The 27,229-nt window shown below is 55.5% G+C and overlaps 3 protein-coding genes across 8 annotated transcripts in view; 1 reads left to right on the forward strand and 2 right to left on the reverse strand.

Moving 5' to 3' along the window:
* The first annotated feature begins 269 nt into the window (after positions 1-269).
* On the forward strand, positions 270-4,208 carry Polr2e (RNA polymerase II subunit E). Its single transcript, XM_028771627.1, has 6 exons — positions 270-387; positions 1,365-1,539; positions 2,614-2,810; positions 3,097-3,155; positions 3,245-3,323; positions 3,497-4,208. Exons 1-6 carry the CDS (start codon positions 331-333, stop codon positions 3,560-3,562), a joined length of 633 nt encoding a protein of 210 aa, XP_028627460.1. The 5' UTR covers positions 270-330; the 3' UTR covers positions 3,563-4,208.
* A 4,707-nt stretch (positions 4,209-8,915) lies between these two features.
* On the reverse strand, positions 8,916-23,010 carry Arhgap45 (Rho GTPase activating protein 45). Of its 2 annotated transcripts, none has more exons than XM_028771570.1 (23): positions 22,785-23,010; positions 21,651-21,975; positions 19,278-19,421; positions 19,072-19,156; positions 18,914-18,986; positions 18,646-18,712; positions 18,417-18,554; positions 18,231-18,295; positions 17,924-18,034; positions 17,757-17,837; positions 15,598-15,786; positions 14,998-15,135; positions 14,157-14,347; positions 13,948-14,072; positions 13,774-13,851; positions 13,579-13,683; positions 13,298-13,470; positions 12,757-12,945; positions 12,526-12,663; positions 11,609-11,835; positions 11,315-11,525; positions 10,216-10,303; positions 8,916-9,687 (listed from the first exon to the last, which is right to left on the reverse strand). In XM_028771570.1, the coding sequence occupies exons 1-23, from the start codon at positions 22,866-22,868 to the stop codon at positions 9,371-9,373; spliced, it is 3,342 nt and encodes a 1,113-aa protein (XP_028627403.1). In that variant the 5' UTR covers positions 22,869-23,010; the 3' UTR covers positions 8,916-9,370. The 2 variants fall into 2 exon arrangements, with proteins under 2 accessions (XP_028627403.1, XP_028627405.1); XM_028771572.1 differs by lacking the exon at positions 22,785-23,010 and adding an exon at positions 22,600-22,764.
* A 1,111-nt stretch (positions 23,011-24,121) lies between these two features.
* Positions 24,122-27,229, reverse strand: part of Abca7 (ATP binding cassette subfamily A member 7) — a 20,137-nt gene continuing 17,029 nt past the window's right edge. For 3 of the 5 annotated variants that reach the window (XM_028771622.1, XM_028771621.1, XM_028771620.1), the window contains 7 exons: positions 26,248-26,354; positions 25,915-26,056; positions 25,696-25,830; positions 25,335-25,438; positions 25,106-25,198; positions 24,502-24,742; positions 24,122-24,387 (listed from right to left, as the gene is read on the reverse strand). In XM_028771622.1, coding sequence (XP_028627455.1) covers positions 24,235-24,387; positions 24,502-24,742; positions 25,106-25,198; positions 25,335-25,438; positions 25,696-25,830; positions 25,915-26,056; positions 26,248-26,354 — 975 coding nt within the window. In that variant the 3' untranslated portion in view covers positions 24,122-24,234. Of the gene's footprint in view, positions 24,388-24,501; positions 24,743-25,105; positions 25,199-25,278; positions 25,439-25,695; positions 25,831-25,914; positions 26,057-26,247; positions 26,355-27,229 lie in introns of those variants that run through there. The other 2 variants (XR_003711961.1, XR_003711962.1) reach the window with 2 other exon arrangements.

The raw sequence follows: 27,229 nt of genomic DNA on the forward strand, positions 1-27,229 counted from the left end.
ACTCCAGTCCGGATTTCTTTTGCAAAAGCCTAAGGGAAAAACAAAACAAAACAATACAACAAAAACAACAACAAACAACACCTATTGTAGGTCAAGTATCGCGAGATCTTCAGAGCGCGATCTCGCGCAGACACCAACACGGTTAGCGCTGGGGCTGCCCGCCGCGCAGCCATCCTGGAAAGTAGGCTTATTCCGGCATTCACCTAAGACAGCAAAGACCTGGGCGGGGCCTTCCCGGCATTCCGCGCAGGCGCACTGTGTTGGGGCGGGCACAGGCTCGGTGCTGGCCGGCCTGCGAGCGCGCGTGCGTAGTTTGTGAAGAGCGACAAGATGGACGACGAGGAGGAGACCTACCGGCTCTGGAAGATCCGCAAGACTATCATGCAGGCGAGTTGCGTGGGCGGGTTTTGAGCGCGCGCTGAGTTTCGGTTGTCCGCCCAGGCCGGCCTCCCACAGGGGCCAACCCTGCCTCAGCCTCCCAGGCTCTGGGGTGCATCCCCGCTTAAAGCGTGGGGTCCACCCACGCTGGCCTCAACTCCCGACAGTCTTCCTGCTTTAACCTGACTCTGCCTCAGAGGGAATGTCCTGGGTGGACTCTGCCTCGGAAACGGAAATGGGGTGATGGGAGTGGACCCCTGGTTTTCTGCGAGCTAGGTAGCCTCACCACCGACACCCACATAGTAGGTCACAACCAACCATCTGTAAGCCCACTTCCAGGGGGTCTGAAGGCCTTTTCTGGTCTCCGAGGACACCAGGCATACATAGGGCCAAGAAGAGTATTTAAAAAAAAAAATAGAACACGCCGGCATGGTGGCGCACACGCCTTTAATCCCAGCACTCCGAAGGCAGAAGCAGGCGGATCTCTGTGAGTTAGAAGCCAGCCTGGTCTACATAGTGGTTTCCAGGATAGACAAGGTCATGCAGAGAAACCCTATCGGGGGTTCGGTGGGGAGAGTTGAGAAGACCCCAGTGGAGAAAGAGGTAAGCATAGTTTTGATTGCCGTGTCGGTGGAGCCCACGACCTGGTCTGGGCAGCTTCATGCCTGTTCCTCAGCCCCGAACCTGGATGGTGCTCTAGTGTCCCTCCATCAGGGGGCCCCAAGACTGGACAGGAAGGTGCTTATGTTCAAAACACTGCCTACAGTTGTCAGGGGATTAACCCCAGCCTGCTCCAGTGAGGCTGTGGGGAGGGGAGGCATGGCTGGGGCCTCTGTGGTGTCAGCCTATGCAGAGTTTGGGTACTGCTGGGTCAGCTCAGTGTTAGTCCCCAACTAGCCTCGGTCATTCAGGGTCAGGTCTGTGCGCTACAGTCCCCAGCTCTCCTCCTGTTGAGTGCTGAAGATAACTAGCTCTTGTCTCTGCAGCTGTGTCATGACCGTGGCTACCTGGTGACCCAGGATGAGCTGGACCAGACACTAGAGGAATTCAAGGCCCAGTTTGGGGACAAGCCCAGCGAAGGACGACCAAGGCGCACAGACCTCACCGTGCTGGTGGCCCACAACGATGACCCCACAGACCAGATGTTTGTGTTCTTCCCAGGTGAGTGCCCTAGGGCGGGCAGTAGTGGCCTCCTCTGGGGGCCTCCCGTTCTGGTGGCCCTCCAGGCCCTGGCTCCAGTACAGTTCTCTCCCTGTTGTGACCTCCGTGCTGTCTGCCCAGCCAGTGGGTGTGTCCCAGCCTGGCCTAATGCTGCCTGTAGGACTGTTGTCCCTGTCTCCCCTGGGAAGTTTCCCTTTCGCTGGCATCGTTTTCACCCCTGAGTCCCAGGAACAACTCTCAGTCGCCCTGACTCCTGTGTGCTGTATTCTAGTTTCTGCCTGCAGCAGGGCGGCTCTGCGAGATGTCTTGTGGGAGTGAGTGCTGCTGGGCGTCCCAGGCCTCCCTGCTCAGCTGCCTCCAGTCCCCCCAGATAGCTTGTCTCCTCTTACACCTGATGCATGGTGGCCCTGGGGCCTGAGTTTTTAGTGTGAGAATTGGGGGTGCAGGGATGGGCATGGTAGCATGTGCTTGTAAAACCAGTACTTAGGAGGCAGAGGCAGGCAGTCAAGGCTAGCCTGGTCTACAGAGTGAGTTCCAGGATAGCCAGAACTATGTAGGGCAGTGGCTCTCAGCATTCCTGATGCTGGGACCCTTCGGTACAGTTCAGGTAGTGACCCCCAACCATAAAATCTTCATTACTGCTTCATAACTAATTTTGCTTCTATTATGAATCATACTCTAAATACCCATTTTTACATAAGGTCTCACACAGACAAAAGAAAACCCTGTAGAGTCTGAGATCCAACAATTTCCAGACTAGGTGACCTGGGTCTGCTTCTGCACTCTGGGTCCTGATGCTCCACAGGACCCATCTCCTAGTCAGTCAGTTCTCCTGGAGGCTGCCCAAGCTGACCATCGCATGTCTCCTAGCCCCAGACCTGCTGAGAATCCTCACCCCATTCCAGAATGGGCCAGCAGGGCCTGCGAACTCCAGGCTCTGTTCTGCAGTGATCTGAGCCCTCTGGCAGCTCTGTCACGGGTGCCTTGATGTCCTGGTCTTCCTTTGCAAGTAGACAAACTTTAGAGCACAGGCTGCAGCCGTGGGTGTGAGGGTCATGGTTGTTGTGTCCACAGAGGAGCCCAAGGTGGGCATCAAGACCATCAAGGTGTATTGCCAGCGCATGCAGGAGGAGAACATTACCCGGGCTCTGATCGTGGTCCAGCAGGGCATGACACCCTCGGCCAAGCAGTCCCTAGTGGACATGGCCCCAAAGTACGTGCTAGAACAGTTTCTACAGCAGGAGCTGCTCATCAATATCACGGAACACGAGGTGCGTGTGTCGCAGAGTCTGGGTGGCATGGTGGGGTAGAGTGTCACCCTGCCTGAGCAGGATCAGGAGACAGGACATGGACCTCCCTGGTCTCAAGGGAGTGCTGTTCATGAGCTGGGCCAGGGTGTTTCCTCCGTTTGGTGCAGTGGCCTTGAGCATCCAGCTTGGTGATATTAGTAGCCTGGTTGTGTCCTCTGTCCCAGCCCTGTGACAATACCCATCAGCCAGTTGGGGTCCGTTGAGGTCCTGGCGGCTAATGGCTGTGGGTGGGTCTTTGTTTCCACAGCTAGTCCCTGAGCATGTGGTTATGACCAAGGAGGAGGTGACCGAACTGCTGGCTCGATAGTATCCTTTACCCTGTCCCCATCCCCTCACCCCAGCACTGCCCACCTCACCCCAGCGCTGCCTGCCAGCCACTTCCTTGACGGTTGCAGCAAGCTTCGTGAGAGCCAGCTGCCCAGGATCCAGGCCGGGGACCCCGTGGCACGGTACTTCGGGATCAAGCGAGGGCAGGTGAGAAACTTTGGCCATTGTTCCCATCCTAGGCCCTTTGGGAATTGTTGGTTCCTAATACCCCCTGGTTCCTCCCTCTCTCTGAGGCCAGGGCCACCATGGCCAGAGGGCATGGTGGTTCCTCGCCCCTGATGCTGAGGCCCTGTCAACCCCCACTCTGCCTGCTCCCACAGGTTGTGAAGATCATCCGCCCCAGTGAGACAGCCGGCCGCTACATCACCTACCGCCTGGTGCAGTAGCTGCGGGTGAGCCCCAGCATAAGGGGGTTCCACGCTGTCTCTGGGGGCCCCTGCTGCCTGTCCTTGGCCCAGTAGAGGAACTGAGCTGCACCCACAAAAATAAAATGTAATGAGAGGCAGGGCTTGAGTCCTCATGCCGAGGGGGCAGAGGCAGGTGGATTTCTGTGAGTTCCAGGGCTACAGAGGGAGACCTTCTCTCAGCAAGCAAGCAAACAAACAAAACTCCCAAAACCTGTACTGTTGCCAATGAGAATTTAGCACTCTGGAGACTGAAGCAGGAGGATTGCTGCAATTGAAGGCAAGTTTGTAGACTCTTTTCGAGGTGTGAGGGTCTCTCCTAGAAAACAGTGTAAAGGAGCCCACAGCAGCTGTACGCAGGGGAGCCCGCAGCCACTGCTCTGCCTCCTGACACAGACAGACACTGCTGCCTCAGAGGATCAGGCCCGCAGCTGCTGCTCCCGTGGGCCCCTGTGTGGGGGTCATAACCGGATTTTCTTTTGACCAGAGGGTTCTATCCTGGCCATTCTCGCAGGATGAGCAACCTCAGAGCCACAGGCACATCCCCGCTCCTCATTCTGAGGTCACCGTTCAGAGTTCTCCATTCTCGTAGGACTCTCTTGAGAAATAAAAGGTATTTTGTGAATAAGTTACTGTGTCATTGGTCCTAGTACCCTGCAGGGTGGGTCCTAGAGCTTTTGGCTTGGGGTAGACATGTGTAATCTTCCCCCCGTAGCCCCCAGTTGCTCTTGCCTGAGCGGTCAGCCTTGTCACTCTTACCTCTGGACTGATGTCAGAAGACACACTTCAGTTACCACACAGCAGCCTCGCTGTTGTGGAACTGTTTCGGAAGGACTTGTGCCACGCATTCGCCAGCCCCCTGGGTCACACCCAGCTCTTCTTGTCCACTGTGAGATTTGAGACAGGGCCTCCAGCTTCCTGAGTAGCCAGGGTGACCTTTAAGTCTTATGTTCTGGATGGTCACCTCAGCGCTGAGGTGACAAAGTCCCAACCTGGGCACAGGTTGGCCTGGAAAGCTGAGCCTCCTGCCTCCGGCTCCCCTATGCCCTGGTACCCGCTAACAGCCCTTGAGTCTAGAAGCACCTGGCCACCGGCAGTTTGAACCAGTGTTGGCTGTGCCTAAGTCCCCACCCTTCCTCACACAGCCCAGTAGTGCTGGCTCTGTTCATTAGGTCCTGCAGCCCTTAGTTCCAGGACAGTGTGTCAGCCATGTTAGTGCCTTAGGCCAGCCGGTCAGCCTGCCTCCAGCATCCAGGAGTTAACTTCCTATCACTGAGTTCTGTTCTTCATGTTTCCTGCCGTTGTTCCATACTGCTGCCTTTGGGTCTCACGGAGCCTGTCGATGGCTGCCTGTGTGGATGCTGGGTTGTTTCGCCTGCCATCATCGCTATGTCTAGGGCACATGGGTAGAGTGTGCGGTTCATGCAGTGAACTCAAATGGCTCCATTTTGGGTCAAGGTCTCCCTGTATGTGTAACCCTGACTGCCCTGAGACTTCAAGTCCCCCTGCCTCAGCCTCCTGTGTTCTGGGCTGAAAGTTGTGTGCTGCCCCAAGTATGTTAAAAACATCTGTTTTTGCCATCCTGCCTGCTTGTATGTGGAGGCGAGGATAGCCCAGGCTGTCAGCCAGGGAGCTTCCAGGGTAGGTGGCTTCTACCTCCCCTAGGGGTAATCTGGCATCACATGTTCAATATGGCTCCTGCTCTCACATCTGGAGACAAGAGTCAGGCCTGTGTGGCTTGGAAGTCACAAGATCCACCTGCCTCTATACCACCCCAGCCTTTTACCTTTTGTCTGTGATTTAGGTTTCTGAGGATGTCAGCAGTTCACATTCCTGGACTTGAAGTCACAGACTGTTGTGGGCGGATGTATGGGTACTGGGAGCTGGACCTGGGAGAATGGCCAGTGCCCTTAACCTCTGTGCTGTGTCTTCTACCCAAATCCATCTTTTTTTTTTTTAAGATTTTTTTTTTTTAATATTTATTTATTTTATTGATGAGTACACTGTAGCTGTCTTCAGACACACCAGAAGAGGGCATCCAATCTCATTACCGATGGTTGTGAGCCACCACATGGTTGCTGGGATTTGAACTCAGGACCTCTGGAAGAGCAGTCAGTGCTCTTAACCGCTGAGCCATCTCTCCAGTCCCCCATCTTTTTTTAAAAAATATTAATTTATATAAATGTTCTGCCTTCATGTACACCAGAAGAGGGCATCAGATCCCACTACACATGGTTGTGAGCCTCCGTGTGGGTGCTGGGAATTGAACTCAGGACCTCTGGAAGAGCAGTCAGTGCTCTAACCACTGAGCCCACTCCCATCTTTTCTTAAACATTGGTTACATCCACACTCCAGTGGGCTTCAGTCCACCTGTCCCTTTGTCCTGCAACTGATGGAATAGCAGAAAGGCAGCCTGAGACTGCTGCTGATTCCTGGTTCCCTCCTGCAGAGCTCTGGGCACCTCAGGTCCTAAGATGAGGTGTTTTCCATTCAGAATGAGGTTTCTGGAGTTCCCAGCAGACTCCTGAAGGCTTCCCTTCCTGTCTGTAGGAGGATTGGTCTGCTCTCTAGAGGGACACTCTGAAAAGCCATCCTGGCTGAAACCTGCCAGGCCTACAAGGGCGTGGAAGTCTCACTTTCCCCTGGGGTGGGTATTCTGATCCCTGTAGGCAGGGAAGGGATGAAGTTAGTGCCTCCAAGGGGTACAGCTTCAGTGTGGGCAGATGGAGAGTAGGGACAGGTGACATTGAAGGTTCTCACTTAGTTCCTTGGTCTCCATAGGCTGAGAGCCTGGAGCAAGCTTGACCCAAGTTCACCTCCTCTACGAACAATGAAGAGGCAGGGAGCCACTCTGTCCCTCAGGGAGTCAGGTGGGTGTGGCTAGAACACCCATCTAGCAGGAATAGCCCTGGGTTTCATACCCAGCACCCTACAGTTAACTTTCCTAGCCGCCCCACCTTGGTGGTTTTTCATGAACTATACTGTTTGAGTAACTGTGAATTGGACAGGCCACTTCTCAGCCACTAAGCAAAGTTTCTCGTGACTTATATGTGTAAATCAGCTCAGGGTGTGACTCTGGTTGGGGCAGGGAGGGCTTGTTTCAATCCCCAAGTAGTGCAGGGCAGTGCATGAGCCATCTCTAATCTCAGCAGCACTTGGGGAGAAGCTCTGAGCTCCAGACTTACCCAGGGCCACACAGACTCAGAATAAAAACAAGAAAAAGCAAGAAGCCAAATTGTATGTCCATGAGGCTAACATTCACTGGCAACCAACCATGTGTTAGTTCCTCTCTTAAAGAAGAGCTGAGTCCAGACAACCTTCGTGGCTAGGTCCTGGCCTGGGGCCAAGACATCTTGTTTACCAAGATCAGGGCGGCCCCTGAGGTGCTGACCAGGACTCTAGACTCTAGCTGTCCAGACCATCTCTGAGTCATCCTGCCCTCAGGCATTTTATCTGTGCCTGTGGTTTGCTGCAGGCTTCTGGCTGACCCCTCACCAGGAAGCCCCCCCCATAGGAAGTCCCACCCCAAGGAAGAAAGGCCCCTTCCCTTCTTGCTGATATCAAGGGTAGCTGAGAAGTCTTTTGACTCCTATCCCTGGGTTAAGCTGGCCTCTCCTTCCCAGCGTCTCTGTAGCCTTCATTACATATCTGAGGAAGACCTTGAACTTTTTTTGATCTATGCCCCCCCCCATGTCCACTGTGCTAAAATGCCAGGCGTGCCCCACCCTGGTTTATGAGGACCTGGGGATTCACCTAAATCGGCTAGCAGCAAGGTACTTGTAGAGCCTCACACTGAGTTCATGTGGGTTGCATGTCCCAGGACCACCTTTGTGGGAAGGGCAGGGCAGAGAAGGTAGCAGGTGCTAGTCACCCCTCCCGAGGCTGAACTACAAGAATAAAAAATAAAATGTAGTTTGTAAACAAGAAACAAAACCCACAAAAAAATGGCATGGTGGCTGGTGGCATGCCTTTGATCTCAGCACTCAGGAGGCAGAGATAGGCAATCTCTGTTTGTTCAAGGCCAGCCTGGTCTACAGAATGAGTTCCAGGATAGCCAAAGCTACGTAGAGAAACCCTGTCTCAAAAAGCCAAAAACTAAGAACAAATAAAATGTAGTTGGCAGACTGGACATATAGACAGCTGTCATCCCCACGCTTGGATGCTGAACCTGGAGGATGCTGGGAGTCAAGGTTAGCCTGGACTGCAGGCTAGTCCTCAAGACACTAAATACAAGGCCAGTAAGAGGGCTTAGCATGAAAAGGGGCTTGCTGCTAGCCTGACTACGTTTAATCCTCAGGACCAATATGGTGGAAGGAGAGAACTTTAAGTTGTTCTCTGACCTCTCCATGCATGAGACAGTATCTATGTACAAACAACATACACTACAAATAATAAAAACAAGCTTAAGAGACAGACACCCCTGCACCACACAGTCAGGAAATCACAGAGGAACCTGGAACCCTGGTCAAACTTAAGAGCCTAAACTACTAAACCAGAAAATGAATGCAAGTACCTGAGCCTGGGCTCAGGGGACAAAGCATGTGTGGGATTGTGGTTCATCCCCAGGACCAAGTCAACTGCCTTGGAGAGGCAAGCCTGTTGTCTCAGCACTCTGGAGGTACAGGCAGGAGGATTGATAGTTCAAGGTCTTCTTTGGCCATACAGCAAGTTCAAGGCCAGCCTCTGAAATTCTACCTCAAAAGGGAAAAAGGTTTTTTCTTTTTTTTTTTTTTTGGTTTTTGGAGACAGGGTTTCCCTGTGTAGCCCTGGCTGTCCTGGAACTCACTCTGTAGACCAGGCTAGCCTCAAACTCAGAAATCCGCCTGCCTCTGCCTCCCAGGTGCTGGGATTAAAGGTGTGCACCACCACTGCCCGGCTAAAAGGGAAAAAGTAAAAAAAAAATAAAAATAAATAAATAAAAAGCCAACAAAACCAAAAATCATCCAGCCTCTAGGCCACCTCCCGAGCCTTGGCTTGAACCAGACTCAGAAAAAGACCAAGGAAGATGGATTTACAATATAGGCCAGTCCCTCGAGAACACTCGCTGCTATTGCATAGGTCAAGTCCAGGCTCTGAGCCCTCAGGTCACCTCTGCAGGCACAGCATGAGTGTGACTCACAGGCAAAACATGAAACGCACAAAATAAATTTTACAAAGATGCGATGCAGTTGGGTGTTGTGGCCCTTGCTTTTCATTCTACTGGGTAGGATGCTGAAGGAGGCAGATCCCTGTGAGTTCAAGGCCAGCCTGATCTAGAGAAGGAGCTTCAGGATGGCCGGGGCTCCAAAAAACGAGACTCCGACTGAGAAGCAAAAGAACAAGGTTGGGGCTGTGGTCCAGTCGGTTAAGAAGTTTATTTCAAGCAAATGGGGGTTCATGTGTAAAGTTCCTCCACTGCTTCTTTGGAGAAACTCACTGTGTACCCCCACCCGTCTGTCCATGCCCAGCCTCCTGCGAGATTTCTGAAGCCAGAGCCACCTCCAGCACCGCACACAGAAGCCAGGACTGCACCCACCACACAGTGATGCTGCACCCACTCAGACACATCCAGACTGATGGGGACCGTGGGAGAGATGAGGGCATCATGGGAATCTGTGGCTGCATTCGCACAAGCACACAAAGGCCAGGCAACTCCACCGGGACTGTTGACCATCTGAGTCCAGAGTGCCAGGGGTCCCTGAGGTCCCTGAAGTTTCTTGGCATTGTATGAAATCCCCCAAGTCAAGGGCCCATAGTGACCCTTAAGAGTGGCTGGGAGTGAGCTGATGAACCCCACCATCACCATCCAGATCAGACGAACTGTGGCCTCCGCTTCCAACAGTTGCTACCTGTGATCTGCCCATCTCGGAGCCGCATGGCAGGCAGAGGGGCCCGTGCCATGTTGTTGGACTGGTTGGTGTTGAAGTGACACAGCCGCTGGCCCAGGGCTCCATCCTCACCCTCCAGCTGTTCCTCACTGCCACTATGGCTCTGGGGACCTTCCTCTAGGCCCACCTCTGTCTGCTCCAGGAAACTAAGGCGGTGCAGAGCGCTGGCGTCCGAGGACGAAAGCACATCAGAAGCCTCTTCCAGCTCCGAGTCTGAGTCATTGGATGCCATGTGAGATTCTGGAGCGAGAGAAGGGGATACAGAGAGAGGGATGAGGGGAGATGAAAGTGAAAACACACACACACACACTCACACTCTCACACACATACATACAATCATACATATACACACTCATATACATACACTCATACGCATACACTCACACACACACACTTAAACACACACTCATACATATACACACTCATGCATACACATACATACTCACACACATACTAATACATACACACACTCACACACACACACACATACACACACACACAAAGACCCAAAGACAGGATAGAAATGTGTCCTGTGACCAAGACGAAGCCACCTTGGACTTCAACACTGACCCCAGCCTGTTCTTTCCCTTCTGCTGGCCCTGCCGTGGGTCTACAGACACATGCCTGCCCCTCTGCCCTCTGTCCCCTCCCTAGGGTGGGTGGTCACTAACACAGTACAAGAAAAGTCAGATCATGAGAACAACTGTTCATGACAGTGACATGGCCTGATCTGGCCACTGGCCAGCGTCTGTGGGCCTCACTACTCACCTCTGCCTCCGTCCTCCACCTCATCCTGCAGAGGGAAGACAACACCCTCAGCAGTCTCCAGCTGGGCACAATGGGTGGACGCCCCCTCCTGGATTGGGAAGTGGTGTGAGCTAGTTCCAGCAGGACCCCCCCTCCGCTCCAGCCTTCATGTGTTTAATGTTTATTTTCTGTGTCTGGGTGTTTTGACTGCACAGGTAGGTACTGTGTGTCTGTGTGCATGCGCTCTGCCCAAGAAGTCAAAAGAGGGCATCAGATCCACCCAAACTAGTTACAGACAATTGTGAGCTGACCCATGAGAGCTGAGGTAAGAACCCAGGTCATCTGCAATGGCCACTGGTGCTTCAGGGAGCTGAGCCGGACCGTCCCTGCCCCTGCAACCTGTAAGCTTATTGTGGGTTGGTTTTGTGAGACAAGAGTTCTCTGTTTAGTCCTGGCTGTCCTGGAACTCACTTTGTAAACCAGGCTGGCCTCAAACTCACAGAGATCTGCCTGCCTCTGCCTCCTGAGAGCTGGGACTAAAGGTGTGGCCACCACAGAGGAGCTCAGAATTATTTTTAACTTATTAATAATTTACTTTGTTGAGACAGGGTGTCAATATGTATCCCTGGCTAGCTGGAACTCTCTATGTAAACCAGAGTAGTCCAGACTTCAGAGAGCTGTGCGCCTCTCAGCCTCCCCAGTGCTGCAATTAAAAGTGGTCTGTCTGTCTGTTTTTGGATACAGCTATATAAGGTCCTCATGTAGCCCAGACTAGCTTCAAACCTGCTCTGTAGCTGAAGCAGGCCTTGAAGCCCTTGTCCTCCTCCCTCCTCCTCCTTCCTCCTCCTCCTTCCTCCTCCTTCCTCCTCCTTCCTCCTCCCTCCTCCTCCCTCCTCCTCCCTTCTCTTCCCTCCTCCTCTGTCCTTCTCTCTCCACCACTGGGATGAGAAGGCCACACAACAACCTGGCTTATTGGTGCTGGGGACTGAACTGGAATGCAGGGCTTCCTGTAGGCTAGCTCATCGCTCTACTACTAAGATGAACCCAGAACCTCTGAGCATATTTGTGTCACTTCCCCATGGCCTAAGGGGCTCCCACCCACCAAACTTCCCTCCCTTACCTGGCTGCCACGTGCCTCCTCTGGCTCCTCCTCAAAGACCAGACCATAGTGGACAATCAGAGTCTCGATAACACGGGCCTGGTGGGGGTAGTCCACCAGAGAAGAGAGGGACACGGTGGCGTCAGTGGGACGAGGCCGCAGCAGTGTGGGCCCGAAAACGATGCCCAGGTTTCCAGGTGTCATCTTGTTATCCTGCTCCATTTCCACGATCCTGAGGAGGGGCAGAGACAGGTGTGAGTGGGTGTGGCTCCAGGGACCCCCAAGTCAGCTCTGGCACCAGTCAGGGACCCTCACCTTCGCAGGTGCCTCAGCAGGTATAAGAGTGTGGCCCGGTTTTCGGCTGGCAGGTCCTGCGTGAGCTCACGGAGGCGGCCCACCATGGCCAAGGTGGCAGCCTCACTCTCGGACCCGTCCTGCCGGCCCCGGCTCGCTGCCTTGGCTTCTGCCTCTGCCTTTAGGCTGTCCTTAGCTAGCCCCACCAGCTCATGGTAGAAGCGAAAAGAGATGAGGGGCTCCGGAAGCTGCACGGTGACACATTCAGAGAGAGGTCACAGGGCCTGGCCTAGTAAAAGTGAGTATCTGACAAGCCCCGCCCCCTGCCAGACGCTGGTCAAGCTCACATTTTAGTCCAGTCCGGCCTCAGACCTGCTAGGGGCTTGTCCATCAGCTTTAGCCACGCCCACCAGCGCCCCACTGTACTACCTAACACTTCCCCGCCCTTCCCTGTACCTGCCACCTCAGGGCCACGCACCTCTAGGCACGCCCACCAGCTCAGAACCTGCTTTTGGCTCCTGCCCAGCTCTGACCACCCCATCGTGCTAGAGTCCCACTCACTGCAGTGTCTGGGTCCACCCCATCCCTGCCTCAGACTTTCACTAGTGCCAGCCTAGTGGCTGCTCCAACCTAGCTTTAGCTCCAGCAATACAGAGTGACTCAAGCACATTACCATGACCCGGCTCAGGCTCCTGACAAATAGGCCTCCGTAGTCACACCCACCCAGCTCTTGCCACGCCCATTAGCATCGAATGTGACCCTCTGTCATCTGCAATACCACCCAACGTGTCCCCATGCACACACCTGCCCCCAACTTGTCTCTAGCAAACTCACAGTAGGGCCCCCTCCACTGTAGCCTCTGACTCCTCCCACCATGCTAATGCTCCGCCCTGGCCACACCCTTCCCACAGACCCGAGTCCATTCAGGTTGGCCTCACCTGCCGCAGGTATAGCTTTAGGACATTGCTGATGTCGTGGGGCGAGGCCTGTGACAACTCCACCAGCTCTTTGCCATTCTCAAAGGCCTGGCACAGCTTCTCCACACGAGTTTTCACGCCGTTGACCCGGTAGATCCCCTGGGGAACCAACAATCACCCTCGAGCTTAGACTTGTACAAGCTCCAGGGCCTCTGGGGTCTTCACTGAAGCCCTCCTGTCCCAGGACCTCACCTTGGTGTGCAATGCCCGCCGCTCAATCTCACAGACACACTTTTTGACAATAAAGGGCACGCCATCAGGGGTGTTGCAGGCTGCCTGGCTGAAGTCTTGTCCAAACAGCTGCAGGCGGCCCTGAAGCTTCTTGTGGCCACACTGGATGGCCAGGGTCTCCAAACACTTTTTGTGACAAGCCAGACAGCACTGAGAGATGATAAAATGTCATTTTTCCAGACATCTACTGTAAACACCAGGCCCCACTTCCACAATCCCGGGATCTTTGCTCTGGAAGATCCTTGCACCTGGAGCACCTTGTCAGACTAAAACCTCCCCTGCCCTTCACAGGCCATTTTGATCTTTCTGAGACAGGGTCTCATGTAGCCCAGGCTAACTCATCTTGCTCTGTAGCCAAGGATGTAATCTGAAGTCTTGACACTGGAACCAGAACCTAGAGGTTTGCACTTGTATGGCCAGCCCTGACCTACCCGATGAGACTCTACATGGCCAGCTCTGATCCTTGATGACACCCAGGCCCAGGGCTCAGGGCACCACACACCTCTTCACATTCGGCTCCTTGGAAGTACACATAGCTGTTACACTCTCTGCACTTGGCCGGTGTGCGCAGCTTGCGAAGTCGGTGTGTGCGAGCTGCCTTGGACAATCCCACATGGCGGAAGGGTCCGCTGGGCATGGGCACAGGTAACTCAGGGTCCATGCCATTGAGGTCAGCTGCAGACAGCATGAAAAACCAGTGTCACCAAGACAGCTGGAGGCCAGTTGAATAAATCATGTTTAAATTGCTCCCACCATCATCGGGGCTCACTGGGGGTCCCTCACCTGAATTAAAGGCTGAGGCTACCAAGCCAGCTTCCTGGTCTACCAGCTCCTCACTGGATGACACGGTCCCACTGGACGACGTTCGATCCAACTTCTTCAAGTCCCCTAAATAGAAAACAGGGTTGTGAAACACTGGAGCCAGGCTGGCCCTGCCTGGGACTCCCCTGTGTGACACGCACCCAGGTGCCACTTCACCTGAGCTGGCGTCCAGGCCGACTTCGGTGTCTGAGATGGAGATGGGCCAGGACTTATGTACCTGGTGACCTCGTCCCCCTGTAGGATGAGAGAGGGATGAAGAAAGTGTGTCCCCACAGCGGGAAGCAGGGGTCATCAGAATGCGGCATCTACTCTGTGTGCTTGCACACTTACCCCTGTGGTCCTTGTTGGGAACCCCCTCAGAGGTGCCACCTTCCTCGGGGGGACTGCCAGCAGCTTCAGGTCCTGAAGCATCGCCAGGGTTGAAGCTGCCCTTCCGTGTACGCATGATTGGGGACCTGGTGGTAGGTGTCAGTAAGAGGTCCCCCCAGGTCTACCACCCACACTCCCACTGAGCATGTGGCTGCACAGGGCGAAGGTACCAGGCGCTGGTGGAGACATAAGGCTCAAAGTCGTAGCGCACATCGGGCTCCTCGCCTCGCTGCAGCTGACGCACGTGAGATGCGTACTGTTGGCCAGGGTCATATAGTTTGCTGCTCTCGCACAGCATTTGGAAGTTCACTGGCAGTGGCGCTGTCTGCATGTGCATCAGCTGGTAGTAGGAGATGGTGGCCTGGAAGAGATGGGCCACTCAAGGGCTGGGCCACGCCCAAAGCCACGCCCCACATCAACAAGTCCCTCCCACAGTCCAGCACCCTGTCCCAATAGTTCTGCTTCTATAGCGCTCCACCAAAAACCACACTCATTGTATAGCACCCACCAGACCCTCTTCCTGTCTGCTGCCCAAACCCTCTACCCCCTGAGTTCACTAGACAAGGACCCTCCCAGGACGCTTTGCCTGTTGCCCCAACCAATCTACTACGCTACACCCTTCAACTTCCAAAGAACTAACACCCAGCCCCTGCACTCTGCCCAAAGCCCAGCTCTGCTCCTTCAAATCCTGCCCGTTGCACAGCTTGCCCTGTCTAGGCCTTCAGCCCCAGGACACCCTCCCGTGGCCACCCTACCCTTGCTGGGACCCTGCTGCATTATCCAGCTTGTAATAGACCAGACAGTCCCTCCCTGTGACCTCTGCTGCTGTGAAAGGGTCTTGCCTTGCCCCGCTCCATCTACCCACTGTTTTATGCCACTAGAATCAGCATGCCATACCAAACCCTGCCCTCGCTCTGCCCATGTCATGCCCCGCCCACTTAGCAAATACGCCAAATCCCGCTCACTGCCCCCACCTCTCCAAGTTCAGTCCACCCAGTGCCCATCACACACCGACTTAATGGTCTGATCACTCTGTCTGATGACCTCCTGGATCTGCCGCAGCGCAGTCACCTTTGTGTCCTCCAGCTCCTGCTTCTGTGTCTTTGCATCTGCCACGCATGTCCGATAAGTGGCCATGGCCTCCTCGGCCTGAAGGATTGGTTAGGGGCAAGGGTAAGTTAAGGGGATTGACACAGAAATCTAGGTGGGCAGGACTGTCACCACAATAACTGGAAACCATGAGGGACAGCCTGGGAAATTTAGAGACTGTCTCTAGATAAAATATAAGAGGTGGGCCAAGGGGAAGGCTAAGGAGTGGAGCCCCCCCAGACTTCCCCAGTGAGGGGCTGGGGGCGTGGTCGAGGTGGAGCCCCCCCAAGACTCCCCCAGTGAGGGGCTGGGGGTGTGGTCGGGGTGGAGCACTTGTCTTTATGTTGCATGTGGAAAGGCCTAGAGATCCATTCTCAGTACAGCCAAAAATTAAATAAAGAAACAGCAAAGGGGAGTTGGGCATAGGTGGTAGAGGTGACATAGGGCTGGAGGTGACAACATAGGTCCCCTGGAGGAACCTCTCTTTCCCAGGACTCCTCCAGGCCACTCCAGCTCGTGCACCTTATTTTTGGCCTCTTCCTCCAGCCTCCGCCTCTTGTCCAGGGCCTTGGAGGCTGCAGTCCCTGCTCCTGGCCCCGTGCCCTGTTGGTCTTCCTCTGCTTTGGCCACCTGGAGCCGGGCTTTGTCGTGGTCTTCACAGCGTTGTTTGTAGCCCTGTTTGGCTTTGCGCAGGTTGGCCTCTGCCTCTTGCTGTGAGAGAGGATCCAGCCTGTGCCTCACCCTGGGTCTGCCCTCCCTCCCTCCTCATCAGCAAGGACCTCACATTCCCAGCCAGCCAGCAGGGGACCACTGACAGCAGAACTTGGGAGCATGTGCAGTGACCCCACCGGGAAACTGAGGCATGACTCAGAGCTGAACAAAACACAAACTGAAACACGTCTCCCCACTCCCCACTCCAGGTCTCAGGAAGTTTCACTTCCTGCCTTACAGATGAAAACACAGAGCCGCCCAGGCAGGAAGCCTAGCACCGTGGGGTGACAGGAAGCACTGAGTCACAAACTAACGGGTCTGGGTGTGGGGAGCCCACACCTCACAGTCTGAAAGTCAGAAACCTAGACGTGAAGGCTAGGGACTCTCGGTGAGACTCCTAGGTCTCAGGAGAGCTCACATTAAGGCTGGATTCACTCTCAAACTAAAAAATAAATAAGTAAGCCTCAAGCCGGGCCGTGGCGCACGCCTTTAATCTCAGCACTCAGAAGGCAGAGGCAGGCGGATTTCTGTGAGTTCAAGGCCAGCCTGGTCTACAGAGCAAGACCCAGGACAGCCAAGGATACAGAGAGGCACTGCCCCCAAAAACCCAAAGTATAGATAGATAGATAGATAGATAGATAGATAGATAGATAGATAGACAGACAGAAAAACAAAAAAGGCCACTGCTAAGATGGCCCAGCACAGTGGTTCTTAGCCTGTGGAGCCCGACCCCCGCGATTCCAGGAGCCCTGTTCAGACATTCACTTAACAGTAGCAAAATTAGTTATGAAGCAACATGGTTGTGGTCCCCGCAGCGTGAGGAAGTGCATTGCAGGGCCGCAGGATTAGGAAGGCTGAGAACACTGTCTCAGCAGGTAAAGGCCCAAGCCTAAGGCCCTCAGTCCAATCCCGGGACACGCATTGTGGACGGAGAGAGCTCAGGTCCACAAGTCCAGACCAATGCTTCGGCATTTCCATCCCCACACACTCCAGTAACAAACAACTGTAAACTAGCTTCTCTCTCTCTCTCTCTCTCTCTCTCTCTCTCTCTCTCTCTCTCTCTCTCTCTCTCTCCTTTTGAGACAGGGTCTTTCTACACAGCTGCCCTAAACTCACTATGTAACCCAGGGTGGCCTTGAACTCCCAGAGATCTGCCTGTCTCTACCTCCCAGTGTTAAAATTAAACTCGTTCCTATGCTCTGGGAAATCAGTAACAATCTCATCATCCATTGTGAACAAAGGATACAGAGGAGTCGCAGAAGCTGAGAAGAGGGGCTCTGGCTGGGAGGGAAGCAGGGTACACCCCCAACTACTCATTCATTCTGGAAGCCCAATCAGAGACGGGTGGGGGGCACAGGCTTCCTACTGCAAGGCTGAACACCATCTGTCTGTGCGCATGCGTGTGCAAGGCAGAGGTGGAGGGCTGGGACCTTGTCCTTTCAGTTTGGAGGCAGGATCTCACTATGCAGCCCTGACTGCACCAAGGCAGACAGAGAGCCTCCTGCCTCTGCCTCCCAAGTGCTAGGATTAAAGGCAGGCACCACTACTTTCCATCCCCCACCTTCTTTTCTGAGGCAGGTGTCCCAGTGAACCCAGAATCAGTTAGGCTTTCTGGCCAGCGAGCCAGAGAAGCACCCATCCCACCTGGGTTGGGTGCTGGGGTTACAGATTCGGGATGCCACTCCTGGTTATGGAAATGCTGTCCATGTGGCTCAGGGCCCCATGTTCTCCTGACAGGTGCTTTACCCACTGAGGCATGTCCCCCAGGCCATGAACATGCCTTTAAATGGCCCGAAAGAAAACATGGAGTGTGCACCGAGGGAGGCTGAGACTATACTCAGTCTCTCTCCGAATTTCTGAACAGCTGACAGTGTGTGGGCATCCTGCCGGGGGGCTGGAGCGTCTCAGCAAGACTGCTCTTTGCAAGCACCCGGAACCTGCACCGACGCAGGGGGCACTGGCTGCCCTACCAGCTTCCTCTGTGCGCGATGCCAAGATTCTTTGATCTCCTTCCTGCGTCTCTCATGCTCCAACCGCCGCAGGGTCAGGGGCTAAGGGAGGCAGGGATGGACCATGAGTGCCGAGCTGGTGGGTGGCATCCCCAGCCGGCAGCCACCTCCCCTCCGGCGCAGCCCACCTGCATGAAGGTCTGGGTCTGCAGCGTGCCCACTGCCTGCACCATGCCGTGGCCAAACTCCAGGTCTTGTTCCAGGGCCAGTGAGTAGATGGACAACAGGGGCATGTGGGGCTGTAGGGCAGGACGGCTGGTCACACGGGTGAAGACCGAGGTGTCCTAGCACCCTGAGCCCTCCGTTCCTGCAGCCACCCTTAACAACAGGCAGGCACGTCCTCCAACAGAAGCCCTTGGAAGGAGCAGGAGGGACCAGCCACAGCTGTCGGACTCCTACGCATCCCTCTACCCACACCTGTTTCGCCCAACCCACCTCGTGCGTGACGCTCTGTCTGCAGTTATGGACAACCTTCTGTAGACCTTTGGCGAATTCCATCTCTACCAGAGAATGGGGTACGGAGTGAGGCTTCGGAAACGGCCTTCCCTAGACCTCACCCCCCCCCGCCCCCGCCCCGCACCCCCCACACCGCCCCCCCGCCCCGGCCGCCTTGTCTCTCACCCAGGGCGGTCCTCTTCTCCAGGTAACTGATGAGGTCCTTCATGTACCTGGCCATGTCTTTTGCGTACTGCAGTGCGGCATCCACGCCCCCCTCGCAGCGCTGGAGCAGCATGTCCACCTCCTCGGGGGGCAGGCAACCTTCGGGGACCAGGGTTAAGTCCTGATGTCTACCCTTTCATGGCCCCTGCCACCTCCTGCCTACCCAGCTCCACACCACAGAGACACTTACCTTCTTCACATTCCTCCACGCTGTGTGTGGGCCCCTCGTTTGCAGATCCATAAAGGTTCTCCATGGACTGTGTGAGGAATACCGTTCTGTTCAGGCTGCACCTCTGCCCTGCCCCTTCTTAGCTCCAACACCCTCTATGGCTCCTTATAGATGGCCACACAGCCCAGGAGATACAGTCAAACAGCTGAGAGCAGGTGCCCACCCTGTGGGAGATGGCCACTCCCTCCCACAAACACCTTGACCTGGATGCGAGCAGCCGGCTGCTCACCTGGCTAGGGTCCCCAGGAGGCACGGCCAGGAGAGTACTGCTGTCCACTTCACCCAAAAGGAGCTCCGACACACTGCAGGGCCAGGGGGAGTCATTCCAGAGGTCCACATTGGCCTCCTCCCCAACTCCACTCTGCCCCTCACAGGCCCAGTGCTCACGTGCAGCTGAAGGACACCGCAATGGTCTCCAGAGCCTTCTCAAACTCCCTCTTATCTGATTCATTGTTGCATTCATAATGAAAGGCTGAGAGGCAGATGAGGCAGGAGTGTGTTTGTCAAATTCCTACGCATCCTTCAAAACCCCACTGCAGACAGATATCCCCTCTTCCGGGAAACCTTCCCACAGTGGATCTCACTGGACTGACCTTTGACCTTGGCAATGAGTGTCCCAGCGGCTGTGAGTGTCTCCACGGTGTTCAGGAGTGGGTATCTGGAGATGACCTGACGCATGACTCTGAGAGCTTCACCCAGGCACTCGTGGGCCAGTGGCCGGCGGGCTTCAAGGAGGTCTGCTGGGCAGAGTTAGCATGGGTGAGAAGCAAGAGGCTGGCCCCAGCCTTTCCAGCTTCCTAGAGGTCAGATGGGGAAACTGAGGCAGGGTTGGATGGGGTTTCTCCAAGCAAATCCATTAACTTTACTCTCTCCTGGACTTCCGCCAAGAGGGAGGAAGCATCACCACCCACTGGTCCTGCAGATGTGGACAGTGAGGGGAAGCCACCTTCCCTGTGGACACACAGCTTTCCTCGGGAGAACTCTGCCAGGCTTTGTGCCTTCACATCTCTGAGCAACAGGGAGCCATGGCTCACGTCAGTGCCAAGAGGATGGTCGTCCGATCTAGACGCTGAACAAGACTTAACAATGTCCCTGTGCAGTTTGGACCAGCCTCCTGCCTCTGCCTCTGGAACCCTAGGATGTCACACCACAACCTCCATCCTCAAAGGTCCTCAGTTGGAAGGTGGAGTTTTTGCCTGTTTGTTTTTCCGCCATTGCACAGTGCAGGCGAGCACAAGACCTTATGGGACATGACAGGACATTGAAGACCAGAGCACCTTGCCGGGCAGAGGTGGCGCACACCTTTAATCCCAGCACTTGGGAGGCAGAGGCAGGCGGATTTCTGAGTTCGAGGCCAGCCTGGTCTACAGAGTGAGTTCCAGGACAGCCAGGGCTGCACAGAGAAACCCTGTCTCGAAACAAACAAACAAACAAACAAAAAAAAAAAAAAAAAGAAAGAAAAAAAGAAAAGAAAAAAAAAAGAAAAAAAGAAAAAGAAAAAAAAGAAAAAGAAAAGACCAGAGCACCTCAAGACCGAATCTGAAAAAGTTCCCCGGCACTCTGCAGACACCAAGGCCCAGTGGAATGCCACCCTGGAGGCTGTTGCCTCCATGTTTTTGTGGTCAGAATCTGAGCCCACCTCTGGGAGGCATGGTTAAGGGACTGGGGTCCTCAGTGCCTGGGATTTCTTAGGGGGAAAGTCAACAGCCAAACCGGCTTAGGCCAGTCATCAGACCTCACCTCTCTCTGGGAACCCCCTGTCCTCCCCGCCCCCCAGGGCTGTTCAGAGCTAACCTGTTCTAACCTCAGAGGAGGAATTTGACTGGGTGTGATGGTGGGGTCTTCCAGGTAAACTGAGGCTGGGAGTTGGCTGCTCAGGGCAGGAGAATGCTCCAGAGATAGGAGCTTGAAGGCCCTGTGTCCACCCCAGCTGCAGCCTAAGTGCACCCGGACTATAGGGACTGTATTCTTGTCCTGTTTAGAAAAACCCAGGCCCAGAGGCTAGTGCACCTGGGGTGCTGGTCCATATCTATACAGGCTTGGGGGAGGGTCACAGTTAGCAGATGACCCCTCACCCGCAGACCAGGCTTCCAAGGATGCCTGGGTAAAGAAAGTCCGGAGATTAATGTTTCCTAAGAAAAGCAGACTCAGCCTCCACCCGGGAGACCAGATAAGCCCAGGGGCTCCCATCCTGTCCTGGAGGGAATGGCCTGTGCAGGCTCCTGGGAGAGGCAGGACCCAGGCCTCCATCTCCCTGCACCTCCTGTATCTGCGGGATGGGGTGGCTGAGAGGACTGGAGCTGCACACTGGGCACAGCTCTGACATATGGTTTCCGGGGAGCAGAGGGGGTGGGGGTGGGGGGGCTGAAGCTGGTGCCCAACCCATCTCACTGAGCTGCCAGAGACAAACAGGAAGGAGGTGAAAAATAACTCTGGAGGAAACAGACTGAGCCATCAGCGACCGCGTGCAGGAGAAAACGGAACCAATATGCCTTGGGCCACTCACTCCCAGGACCTCCCCTGTGTCCTCTGCTTTAACACCTTCCATGTTCCGCAGTACCCCCAGTACTGCAGCCAGAGTCCTTCAGCCTCTGCATACATCTGTCCTCACACAATGCCCCTTAGATACAACTTTAATTTCTATGTATCTGAGCAGATGCCTAAGAAATTCCCCCCTCTGTAGGGCAGGGCATGTCAGCAAACTCCTACACATCCTTCAGAACCTTAGTTGACACATGCACTTCTTCGCATCCTATTTGAAGCCTCCTCGTGTCCCTCTGTACCTTTTCTTTTTCTCCGTCTCTCTAACTTTCTTTCTGAGTCAGGGTCTCACTGTAATTCTGGCTGACCTGGATGGGACTCCAGTGTAGACCACGCTGCCCTGGAACTCACAGAGATGAGAGGCTTCCCCCACCGCCCTGACCTCCCACTCCTGTTTGGAGACTGCGGCTCTGGGAGACTCTCACCGTCCCGCAGCACAAACTCCTTGAGCTTCTCCAAGCCCTCAGCAAAGCGGGCCACGTCAGCCAGCAGGGTTGAGATGTCTTCTACCCCATCAGGGAAAGATCCCTCAATGGGTAGCTCTGTGGGATTGGCGGCAGAAAGGGGGCTTCGGTACCCACGGCCCAGGGTCCAGGTGGCAGTGCCCGAGAGTGGGAAGCCCGCCGCACTGGCATGGCGGCTCAGGCTGGTGGGTCTTTTGAGTGTTCCTGTGCCCTTGGCCACCGTGGACAGGGACGTGGCTGGTGGCTCCAGGCCAGCAGCTTCTGTACAGTCCTTCCGGGGCAGCTCCTAGGACGGTGTAGGGAAGAAGAGTAAGGGCTCCATCCCAGACACTGCCTCAGTTTTCCCAGAAAGTCCTCACGGGGGTCAGAGGTTACGGGCAGAGAATTGTAAGCCCCCCCACACCTGTTACCCAACATCCTCCTGTCTTTAGCTTTCACAAACAACCGTCCCTGCCCAAACCACAGCCAGAGGCGGGGCCTGTGGGACACAGGAGGGAGGGGGCACCCCACTTCCTGGTGGGGGTGGGGAGGACACTCGTGAGCCTCTAACCCTCTAGCCACCCAGACACCTCCATGGGTGTCCACTTTCTAAAAAAAAATGGATAACTTCTGTAACCTGAGGGGACCATCAGGCTCCTGGATCCCAGGACACCCCAGACCTAGTAGAGATACCCCAAAACTTCATAAATTCCCAAAAGCTCAGCAGGCAGCCACAGGTCCTAGAGAAACTCAGAGACAGCCCCCCCCCAAATCTGCCCTGTACACCTGCACCCCAGCCCAACACAATTTCCCCATTGGCTTCCAGAACTATAAAATTGCCCAAACTCCATTTTACAGTCTAGTCACTAGACTGCAGCACCAGGTCTACCCACCATGTCCATTGGCACATGACGGGGACATCCCTACATACCGTAAGGCGGACTCCCAGGTTCAGGCCACTCCTTGTCGCCGGCCATCCTGCCTGCTGGGGACTATAGCTGGCCCGGGTCCCCCACCATGGGCCCAGCATCATGCTGTAATTGTGCCCTGTGCCCATTAGAGGCCACAGGCTGTGAGTGTCATCCTGGGTCCCCACCCGCTCTGTGCCCCACTCACCCCTGAGGAGTTGGGGCTCCCCGCGCGGTTCTTTTTGGAAATAGAGGGAGTTTTCATAAGTTCTCGCTTCTTCCGAGAGAACATGGTGGAGCCAGCCCCAGTGGCTTTCAGTGAGGATAGGTAGGCGGTGGCGGGGGCTGGGGGGGGTCTCAGTTCTGCAGAGCCTGGTGCTGGCTGTCTCTGGACCACATTGCTCAGGGCCACCCCCTCCCCAGCTGTCAGACCCACGTGATGGGCTTGGCCCTCATTGGCGCATAAGTCCCCTACACAGGAAAAGGCCCCCAGCAGAGGGAGGGAGGGAGGTGACACCAGGGATACGCCCCCGTGTGACGATCCCGGTGTCAGCTCTTACAGGACTCTGCACACCAACTCTGACACGGGTTCCCGCAGCAGGCCACCTTCCACTTGCAGTCTGTGTCCTGAGGCTGTGTGACTCCTGACCCATCATTAGCTGACCCACGCTGGGACACACCGTACAGTCAAGAAAGGCAGTGTCCTATGCACACTGATATGCAGGGCTGAGAGCGGCCTGGGCAGTGGGGATCACATGCAGATCGAACAGACACCTCCTGACTCCCTCACCACATATAGGTGACCCCCATTTCCTATAGTCCCCAGCCCTGCAATCTACTGGGACCACAGGACCTGACTGTGCCATGCCCTGGGTGGCTTCCAATCCTGCAACCAGGAGCTCCACTGCCCTGCTGGCCTCTGGTTGGTTGGTTCACCCTCTGCCTTCCACATCCCAGCTCTGAGCCTCAGGACACATGGATGACACCCAGAAGTCCTGTCTGATTTACACACCCTGTCCCTAAACCATCCCAAGCCCCACTGACCTCAGACACACTGGGTGGCTCTCCAGGACACAACCCAGAAAGGCCGCAGCCTACGGGGCCTAGGCCCACTCTCCAAGCTCTGGGCCAACCACAAACCCAGCCAAGGAGCCCCTTAAGGGTCCTGTTCCTCCCACTCATAGTCGGATGGCTGGGGTGGGTTTGGGAGGTTGTCTCAGGATGAGGACTGGCTGGCTCTGGGGTGGGCTTCTGATCGGGCCAGGAAAGCACCAGGGTCCTCTACACCGTCTGAAACATTCCATAAGACTGACCTCACCTCCACTTCACAGTCAGAAACACTCACAAATCCCGCCCTTGGGTGTCAGACCCACATAGGTACATGCAGGTCAGGCTACATGTGACTGGGAGTGTCCATGTCACAGGCACTGCCTGGCTGTCACAGCAGCCATCACCTCCGCGACCACAGACACACGCACATACTGTACATGCAATAGTTCCTGAGACTGTACAGCTAGGGCTCCTAAAACACAAACTCAGTCATGGTCTCCTTCTTGTTTCTTTTTATTTCCTCCAGAGCCCACGGCTCTCTGGGAGCCAGTGTATGGCACAGAGACCCTCTGTCTGAGCTTTGCCACTCAGTCCCAAAGCAGGCATGCTCAGATCATGGTCTCCACAGAGCTGGGGTCTTCCAGGAATCGGCTGACGCGTTTGGGATGCTGCAGGCAGGGTGTGGAAATCTCCACCGCTTCAGTCTCGGGCGGACTGCCCTCCTCCTCTTCCCCTTGGTCTTTGGAGAAATACAGAAACACCTGGCAGGGCGGAAACATGGAGGGACAGAACAGCGTGGGGTTGGGGATGTCAGCCCAGGGTACTGAGGCCCCTCAGCTCTTCCCTTCAAGCCCTCTGATGGTGCCTGAAGTCACCTCCTCCAAAGTGGTCTGGCTCACAGAGAAGTCCTCCACACCGTGGGCCTTGCCCTGTGCAGCCAGCTCCCTGAACACGCGTGCCAGGGTGCATCCGCCACCAGGCGGCAGCTGGAAGCGCAGGCGGCTGCCATGCACCTCCTGGAGCTGAGCACCAGGGAATGTGGCCACGATGAAGGCTATCGCCGGTTCCGGCTGGTCCGGTGAGACCCTGAGAGTCAATGTATGCCCAGCCCCGAACCTGGAGGGGACAGGACCAGGGATGCAGGCCATGGCCCCCACTGCTCCCTATATCCCCTAGACCTGTCCCTAGCCTGTCTTGTACACCAGGACCCAACCCAACTCCTCACCCTCCTCTGCTTGCGAGCCACGCCCACGAGTCTAAGAGACCACGCCCACTTAACGGATCTGGTACACCTGTACCCAAGGCCGGGGACAATCCTCACCTCCTATGGACTCCATCCAAAAAACTCCTCGGAACACTTCCACCTTCTCCGGCTCCCCTTAAACAGTCTGGCTCCGCCCCTAAGAGGCCCTGCCCCCAGCTTCTAGCCCAAACCACACCCACAGCGCTCTTCTTGCGGGTCCAACCTGCCTTGCTCACCTGCCTTTGAGATGCTGAGCGCTTCCCAGACAGCGGAACCGCCCGTTCACCATGATGGCCAGGCGCGTGCAGAGCGCTTCGCACTCCTCCATGCTGCGGGTGACAGTGTGAGCGCGGCTGCGCCCAGCCTGCCTGCTTGGGGATCATCCTCTGTCCCACCCTAGGGAGCTCACCGGGTTCAGGATCACCTCATCCTGTGAGGTGGCCAGAGTGTGGCACTGGGGCTCACCTGTGCGAAGTGAGCACTACAGAGCGGCCCTCGCGCACCACGGACAGCAAACTGTTCCAAAGAAATCGCCGCGCACTTGGGTCCATGCCTGTGGTGGGCTCGTCCTGCAAAGGAGATAGGGACTCTGAGCCAGGTGGGACCGCAGTGACAGCCTCAAAGCCTGCCCACTGAGGCTCCGTCCTGTCTAAGCTAGAGCACGCTTCAACCAGACCCCACTCTGCTTAGGTGAAGACCAAATGAAGCCAAGTTTTGCACAGGCACCTCCTCTACGACCTGACTGGGTCAGACCCCGGTTCACCAAGGCTCGGCCCCAGTCATTCTGTTCTCACTCACAACCCACTCAGATCTCGCCTTCACGCACCAGAAAGACCACAGCTGGGTCACCAACCAGAGCTAGGGCTGTCGCCAGTTTCCGTTTGTTGCCTCCGCTGTAGGTACCCGCGAGTCGGTCTGCATAGCTAGGAAGGCCCAGGCGCACCAGGCCAGAGAGCGCAGTCTGCGGAGTGGGGCCAGGTGAGCATGGGCAGGCCATACCGAGAGGGGCGAGGCCTTGGTTAGCACAGGGACGGGGCGTATTCACCTGGGCAACCTGGGCCTCGGGCACCCCACGCAGGCGTGCAAACAGTTCCAAATGTTCCCGGCCGGTCAGCAGGTCGAAGATGGCATCAGACTGGGGACAGTAGCCCATGCTGCGGTGCGCGGCAGAGGGCTCCTGGGCCACACTATGATGGGGACAGGAAGCTAAAGAGCTTACAGGCCACCCACGCAGGATTGCATGGATGGCTGCGGAGAGCACAGGAGTCTCAGGGCATGCGGGCCATGCACAAGGGGTGTCGATCCCAGGGACTAGGCTGGTGAAGGACCATATTCACTCAAGGGACAGAATGGGTTCAGGGTACAAGGAGCATCTTACTTGTGGCCTGCCAGCACTGCTTCCCCACTGCTGGGCAGCGTGTCCCCCGTCACCATGCGGAAGGTGGATGTCTTTCCTGCCCCATTGACACCCAGCAGCCCGAAACACTGTAAGGAACCCCACAAACCTTTCTTAGCCCTAGTCTAGGGCTGCAATCCACAGCCCCCAGTGTTACCAGGTAAGGGAGTATGGGGGGCGGGCAGGGGGCGGGCCGGGGGCGCAGGGCACTAGAGTCTGGGAGAGGTAGAACTGTCTCATCTAGCAGAGAATGGCTCTGGGCACCCAGGATAGCATCTTTGACTTAGTTATCTGTGGTTTTAGAGACAGGGTCTCATGTAACCCAGGTCGGCTTTGAACTCCCTATGTAGTCAAAGATGACCCCGGACACCTGATCCTCCTGTTTCAGTAGGCTCACCCGTGATCACAGATGTGTTCTGACAGGCAAAAGATAGCCACTGAACCAGAGCCAGCAAAAGAGTTTGTGTATGTGTAGGGGCCTAAGAAATTTTAACTGAGAAGGACTTAATACAGGAAGGGCTCAATGACTGCTGTTAGTGCATGACAAAGGTGATCCCCACCAAAGTGACATTTAACACCTCTTCCGTGGGCACAGTGTGTGCTCAAAAAATGTGAGCACACAGCAGGTGCCTAATGAGGGCTGGTGGCTCACCAAGGAGCTCGGAGCAGGGACATAGTTCAGTGACGGAGTGCCAGTCTAGAGCGGCCCAGTGAGGGGCTGGCAGTGTGAATTAGCTGTACAGGTTTTGGTAGGCACTTCTGAGACTCTGGGTTCTTTTTCTAGTGCCACAAAAATAAATACAAGCCCAAAAATGAGGTGGCAGGAGGCGCTTAATGAAAGATGATGGATGTGCAGCACGGACCGTATGCAGCACATACGCAGTACACACGCAGCACGTACGCAGCACGTACCGTGTGCAGCACGTACGCAGCACGTACGCAGCACGTACGCAGCACGTACGCA

This window comes from Grammomys surdaster, unplaced genomic scaffold (assembly GCF_004785775.1).
Source record: "Grammomys surdaster isolate TR1022 unplaced genomic scaffold, NIH_TR_1.0 209, whole genome shotgun sequence".
Lineage (NCBI taxonomy): Eukaryota > Metazoa > Chordata > Mammalia > Rodentia > Muridae > Grammomys > Grammomys surdaster.